At 46.9% G+C, this 7,006-nt stretch overlaps 1 protein-coding gene across 1 annotated transcript; it reads right to left on the bottom strand.

Annotated features, from left to right (window-relative positions):
- Positions 1-361: 361 nt before the first annotated feature.
- On the bottom strand, positions 362-6,839 carry RPL31 (ribosomal protein L31). The gene is made up of 4 exons (XM_009069456.1): positions 6,706-6,839; positions 4,233-4,358; positions 1,045-1,157; positions 362-413 (listed from the first exon to the last, which is right to left on the bottom strand). Exons 1-4 carry the CDS (start codon positions 6,810-6,812, stop codon positions 382-384), a joined length of 378 nt encoding a protein of 125 aa, XP_009067704.1. The 5' UTR covers positions 6,813-6,839; the 3' UTR covers positions 362-381.
- Positions 6,840-7,006: the final 167 nt, after the last annotated feature.

The following is a 7,006-nucleotide window of genomic DNA, read 5'->3' on the forward strand; positions in this document are numbered from 1 at the left end:
CTAAATACAGGGAGTTTACTTCATCCACACAAACAACACATCAAATTCTGAGCTATCAGTTCTGTTTTTCTTCGTTTGTTTTTCAAACAAACATGGCCTTAACTTACAATACCTGTGTAGTAGCTCTTTATTGTCCTACGAATAAAAAACCCCGAGGACTTTGCCACCCACATAGGAACATTCCTGTCTCCTCCTTACTCCAGTCACATGTACAGAAGTCTACAGTATCTCTAACAGCATTACACCATTATGTACAAGAAAGCAAGATACTGGTACCTGTTGAACTCAGTGCTTCACAGCTGAGAGCTTGAAGAGACTGGACAACAAAAACAACTCAGGAATAAACTTTCTTTTTATCCTTTTATTTTAAGTAAAACCAGATTAATTTTCATCCACATTGACTGTCTGTAGACCTGCAAAACAGGAAATTGTAACATCACTTGTTACTAGGACAGTTCCCTCTATGTATATGGAAGTCTTCAGTACATCTACTACAAAGCTCATCTACTTCTGGAAGAGCAAACCATATAGGCAAGGATTTCTCCAAATCATAGAATCAACAGGGTTGGAAGAGACCTCAAAGATCATCGAGTCCAACCCTACCGTGGTTACTAGACCATGGCACTAAGTGCCACATCAGTCTCAGCTTGAAAACCTCCAGGGATGGTGAATCCACCACCTCCCTGGGCAGCACATTCCAATGCCTGAGCACTCTGTCTGGAAAAAATCTCTTCCTAAGATCCAACCTAACCCTCCCCTGGCAGAGCTTGAGTCTGTGCCCTCTTGTGCTGCTGCTGGTTGCCTGGGAGAAGAGACCAACCCCCATCAGATGTGGGTCAGGCAAGCTAGCAGTGTTGTTCACTACAGCAGAGCTATGTGGGTCAGGCAAGTTAGCAGTGTTGTTCACTACAGCAGAGCTGTTTAACCCAGCAGTCTGACCCATCACCATGCTTGTCATCTGGATTTTGTACTGCAGGAGGAGCTGTCCTGTCTTGCTGCTTGTTCAGAGAAACACGATGAGAGGTGGCACACAACCTTCCTTACCTTTGAAGGTCGTGACTGGTACGTAGGTGACCAGTGTGTACAGCTTGTTTGGTGAGTCCTCGTCCTCGTTGCGCTTTCTGGACAGACGCACACGGATCCGGTAAGGAACGTTCCTACAGTGAAGGTAAGAGGTACATGGATTGAATCATCAGAGAATCAACCAGGCTGGAAGAGACCTCCAAGATCATCGAGTCCAACCCTACTGTGGTTACCAGACCATGGCACTAAATGCCACATCAGTCTCAGCTTGAAAACCTCCAGGGATGGTGAATCCACCACCTCCCTGGGCAGCACATTCCAATGCCTGAGCACTCTCCCTGCAAAAAATCTCTTCCTAATAGCCAACCTAACCCTCCCCTGGCAGAGCTTGAGTCTGTGCCCTCTTGTCCTACTGCTGACACCTGTGAATTCACAGAAAAGGTCTTTGTTCTATGATTGCTACTCCCTGTTTGTGCAAAGATGTGATGAGACTGTTCTGTTTCTATCACAGCCAGAGCAAAATCCTGTAGCTGAAGAGATTGTACCATATACCTTAAAGGAGCTTTTTTGGGGGCCGTTTGGTTTTATTTAGTTTGGTAAATGGAGCAGGTAAGATTTAACTGAGCCTTGAAGAAGATTAATCCATATTCCAGTAGGAGGATCAAGTCAGGAGTGCATCATCAGTCCACTACTGATCCAGGCAACACACTGTGGAGGTGATGATGAAGTGAACATTATCAGCAAGCAGCTGTTACTAACAAGCACTGCTTACTACAAGAGTAAATAGTGAGGAAAAACTTCAATCTGCTCTGAAAGCCCAAGGTCCCTGAGAAGAGTCAAGAGTCCTTCCCCAATCTGTATGCCAGAAGTCACGTGGAAGTTCTAGTGAGCATCAGACCTGAACCAAGATCTTCCTTATGGAAAAATCTACTGATCAATGTTTCTTCCTCACAAAGCCCATGAAATCACAACTGAATTGGTTAGATGATTTTGTTTGTAACAGGAAAGTCACAGCTTAATGTCCTCCCCTAATAATGCCCAAAATATGCTGCTGAGGGAAGGCACAATTTTTTTCTCCACATCATTTTTCAAGTAACCTTCTTCAAATGAACTCAAGATTTTGGGAAACTCCTGCTCAGAGCACTTTGTTCCACACAATGCCAAGGAACTTTCTCCTTGCTGTACCTTCTTGAGAACATACTTACTAAATCAGATGGACACAGTAATTAAGACACAGGAACTTGCTTTGCTTTACTCTTTTCCTGACACAAGTCAAAAGCATTTTTCACTACTTTATGTAGATCAATGACTATCATACTAGCTGACACAGTGAATTTAGCTGCTCCTCATCCTTCCAGAGGAAATATTTCACTTGGTAGGTATTCTAACTAGCAAAATCTGCAGTCAAACTCCCACAGGGAAGACAGGTGTGGTGACTCCTTGCTCCACAGGCCTCACTCCTACCATTAATATAAGGCAGTCTTGGTTAACAGCCTCAGCACTAAGCCCTGAAGTTATGCTATCTCCTAGTTCCACTGCTGCTTTTCACTGCATGGAACAGGACACTTCACCAGGAAGGACAGAGAACCCCTGCCCATAAGAACCAGTAACTGATTCCCATCACCCACTCTGCTTTTGAAGGGTTTGCTACACAACTCCAGGGAAAGGATTGTAAATATATCATAGTCTAGACTTGGGAACCTAATTCTCAGAAAACATGGTTTAGAGCCATCTGTACCCAGTGCATGACTCAAAGCATCCATCCCTATCCACCTTTTGCTAGTTTAAGAGGTACCACTCCTCACAGGAGTTCTTCTGGACCACCTTTACCATGTCCAATGCCAAATCAGCTGCCTCTGCAGCAGTGATTTCACAGAAGTTGTAGTTAGCCCCCAAACTACTTAATTGTTTGTACTTCCAAGTAAAGATTAATGTCCCTATTTAAAACACACCTCCTTGTGTCCAGGTGTAGCATCTACAGGTGTAGCATCTGGCATGCAGACACACTACACAAATCCCAGACACCTAGCCTGGGGCTGTGGGTATCACTACAAGGCCCTAAAAACTGTCTGCTGCAATAGGGATTGGAGTACTACGGCATTAGAATACCCCAAACCCTTTCTCTTGCCTGCCCTCCACCCTCAAATCCACATTCCTTTTTTCCTTTGCTTTATTCTTGTTAGAGGTAAAATGAAGCCCTTTCAAACCCAGAGTTTACTAAAGGTTTGCTACAAATACACTGGGAGAACTGACCAAAACACAGAGGTGACAGAAAGCTTACCATGTACACTGTAAGAAAGGAAGCATTTGCAAAGAAAATAAAAATACCACAAAAACTATACAATTGTTTTATAGAATTGAGAAGGTTGGAGGAGACCTCTAAGAGCATCAAGTCCAACCATTAACCTGCCACTGCTGGAACCCCTAAACCAGATCCTCCAGTGCCAGATCCAGATGTCTCTTCAACACTCCCAGGGATGGTGACTCCACCACCTCCCTGGGCAATCTATCCCAGTGCCTGAACACCCTCACAGGGAAAACATTTCTCCTGACATCCAATCCGACTCTCCCCTATCTCAGCTCATGACCATTCCCTCTAGTCCTCTCCCTGCAGCCCTGGCAGGACACACATCCCCCACCTCTCTCCAACCCTGGCAGGGAGTTGCAGAGAGCCAGGAGGTCACCCCTGAGCCTCTTCTCAAGGCTGAACAAACCCAATTCCCTCACCCCTTCCTCATCCCACATGTTTTCCAGCCCTTTGCTGCCCTCGTTGCCCTTGGCTGGACTCACTCCAGTGCCTCAATGTCCTTTTTGCAGTGAGGGGCCCAAAACTGAGCACAGTACTGAAGTGTGACCTCCCCAGTGCCCACTCCAGGGGGATGAGCACTGCCGTAGTCCTGCTGGTCACACTATTCTTGATCCAGGCCAAGATGCCCTTGGCCTTCTTGGCCACCTGTGCACACTGTTGGCTCTCATTGAGCCACTGTCCATCAGCACTCTCAAGTCCCTTTCTGATGAACAACACTTAAGCCACTCCTCCCCCAGCCTGTAGTGCTGCATGGGGTTGTTATGCTCCAAGTGCAGGACCAGCACTTTGCCTTATTGAACCTCATGCCGTTGTCCTCAGCCCAGTGATCAAGTCTGTAGAGCTTTCCTACCCATCCCATCAAGTCCTCTCTCATCCACTAAGGAAAGCTGCAGACACTCACCTTATTCCTTTAGCCCAGACTGCTTTGTTCAGCCTGGTGTCAATGCGAACGTCAGGCGTTCCCATCTCCTTCATGGCGAACTTCCGGATCTCCTTGAGGGCACGAGGTGCTCGTTTCTTGAAGCCCCTGAGACAAACACAAGAAGAGTTTCCTTAACCTCAGGACACTGTCAGCACAGAACACTGCTGCAGCACTCAACCACTGACATTCTCTAAACACAGAAGACAAAGAGCTGCACTGCAGCATGACCAGACCTTCACTCTGGTCGTTAGAATCATAGAATCAACCAGGTTGGAAGAGACCTCAAAGATCACCGAGTCCAACCCTGCTGTGGTTACTAGACCATGGCACTGAGTGCCACATCCAGTCTCTGCTAACCTGAGAGTCTGTGCCTGACAAAAACCACATACACCAAGGGAAGGACAATTTCAATAAAATTCTGCAACCATGAGATCTCCTGGATCTTGAGTTTTAATGTCAACATGTTTCAATATCACATACATTCCCCCAGGAAAGTGGTCACAGCCCCAAGCCTGACAGAGTTCCAGAAGCATTTGGACAATGCTCTTGGGCACAGGGTGTGATTCTTGGGGATGTCAGGAGCTGAACTGGGTAATTCTCATGGGTCCCCCCCAACTCTAATTATTCTGTGATCCTGTACCATTCCTGAGAAGATCAGAGGTTTCACAGACACTCTGAATAAGGGCCTATGGGAAAAGCAGGGCAACAACAGAAACTTGTCAGAACTGTATCAGTATTGAAATAAACAGCAGAAGCACAAAATTGATGTTATTCTGAGTAACATCTGCTGTACAATACTTGATGGTTACTTTTTTTATGCTGCAGGACTGCACCAGTTTTTTTTCACCAGTATAGCTTGTCTCATGCCCATTATGGACAGACCGTGCAGGACTGGATATTCATGGCACAAGTCACAGCTGCACTGTGTTTTGCCACATGCATCATACCCAAACTTTGGCACAGACTGTGTCAGTGGTGCCTGAGGCCCCACAGTGGGTTGTGCATACTGTTATTTGCACACTGCTGTTGGTATTTAGAGCTAGTAATGGGTAGTAGGTGTGTGATTACAATTGAGATGAGCATTAAACATAAAGCATTGCAGCCCTAGCACTTCATGCCCCAACAGACAAAAGGATAACCCCAAAAGAGAAGTGCACAGCACATTAAAATGCTGATTGTGTGAGAATAGAAGGTGTGGAGACCTCACAGCAGCTTATCAGTATCTGAAGGGGCTACAGGGAATCCAGAGAGGGACTCTGTGTTAGGAGCTGCAGTGACAGGACGAGGGGCAATGGGTACAAATCGAAGGAGGGAAAGTCTAGGTTGGATGTGAGAAAAACGTTTTTCCCTTTGAGGGTGGTGAGACACTGTCCCAGGTTGCTCAGGGAGGTATTAGATGCCCCAACCCTGGCAGTGTTCACAGCCAGGTTGGATGAGCCTTGAGCAACCTGCTCTGGTGGGAGATGTCCCTGCCCAGGGCAAGAGATTGGGACTAGATGATCTGTAAGGTCCATTCCAACCCCTAAAGTTCTATGATTCTACAAAAAAACCAAACAATCTTACTGCCATTTGCAGGTACCACTGCCTCCCAACATCACCCATGGTTCTGCAATATCCCACTGCCTCATTTCTCTCCTATCCAAAGTTAACTTCAGCCATTTTACCCATTGTTTTGATTCAGGTAGTTTCTTCCACACTTTGCCAGGTAAGAAGCTCCTCTCATCCACACACAACACATATCCTCTAACTCCAATCACACCTCAGCCCACACCACACACAATTCCATGATAAGCATAAAGCCAACCATTAGATTACAACAAGGTTTAACTTCTAAAAATCGCTCAGGGGGATAAACATTTGCTTGGAAAACAATGACAACCTGTGCATAGAAGTGAACACATCCAAGTACCAATTAAATCATAGCATCATAGAATTTCAGGAGTTGAAATGGACCTTAGAGAGGACAGACAGGTTCTCTCTATTTTATGCCCTTGTATAAATGGGTGACTGTCAGAACCAGTACAACAGAGCACATTCCACCTTTGCAAGTGCTCAGCATTCATTGACATCAACTTCCTGTGATATTAGTAGGCTGAGATTCCTCTGGTATCAGAGGATCTTTTAATACTGGATTTACATTGTGCAACCAGCGTTTGTGATCTGTAAATCTCTCCTCTATTTGATCCCCTCCGGGAAAGTTTGTATCCCCCCAGCCCCCTTCAGATCCCAGGACACTCACCACCAGAGGCACACACTTGTTCCTGAAAGCCACATACCAAGTGTCAGACTGCACAGGGACAGAGGTGCTTCCTCGAGCCACAACCGAGACACGAGGGACCACAAACACCATGCAATAAGGACCAGTCGTTCCCTGCCCTTTAAAACCGACCAAATCCACTTCCCAACGCCAATTCCCTTAAGGCACATTCCGCTGACAAACAGCAGGACTCACACGCCATGGATCCTCTTGTGGATGTTGATGGTGTACTCCCGAGTCACCACCTCGTTGATGGCAGAGCGTCCCTTCTTCTTCTCGCCGCCCTTCTTCGCGGGAGCCATCGCAGCGACGCTGCAAAGGACCCGAGCACGGCTCAAACGCGACCTCGCACCTCTCCGTGCCCTCTCCCCCCGCGGCCCTAACCCCTCACAGCTCCCACGTGGGGAAACTCCAACCCACGCTCAGCGAACCCCCCGGGGCAGCACCACCCGCGCGTTTCGGGCAGCAACTTCTCAGCATCCCAAACGCCTCCCTC

The sequence above is a fragment of the Acanthisitta chloris genome, unplaced genomic scaffold (assembly GCF_000695815.1).
Source record: "Acanthisitta chloris isolate BGI_N310 unplaced genomic scaffold, ASM69581v1 scaffold32752, whole genome shotgun sequence".
Taxonomy (NCBI): Eukaryota; Metazoa; Chordata; class Aves; order Passeriformes; family Acanthisittidae; genus Acanthisitta; species Acanthisitta chloris.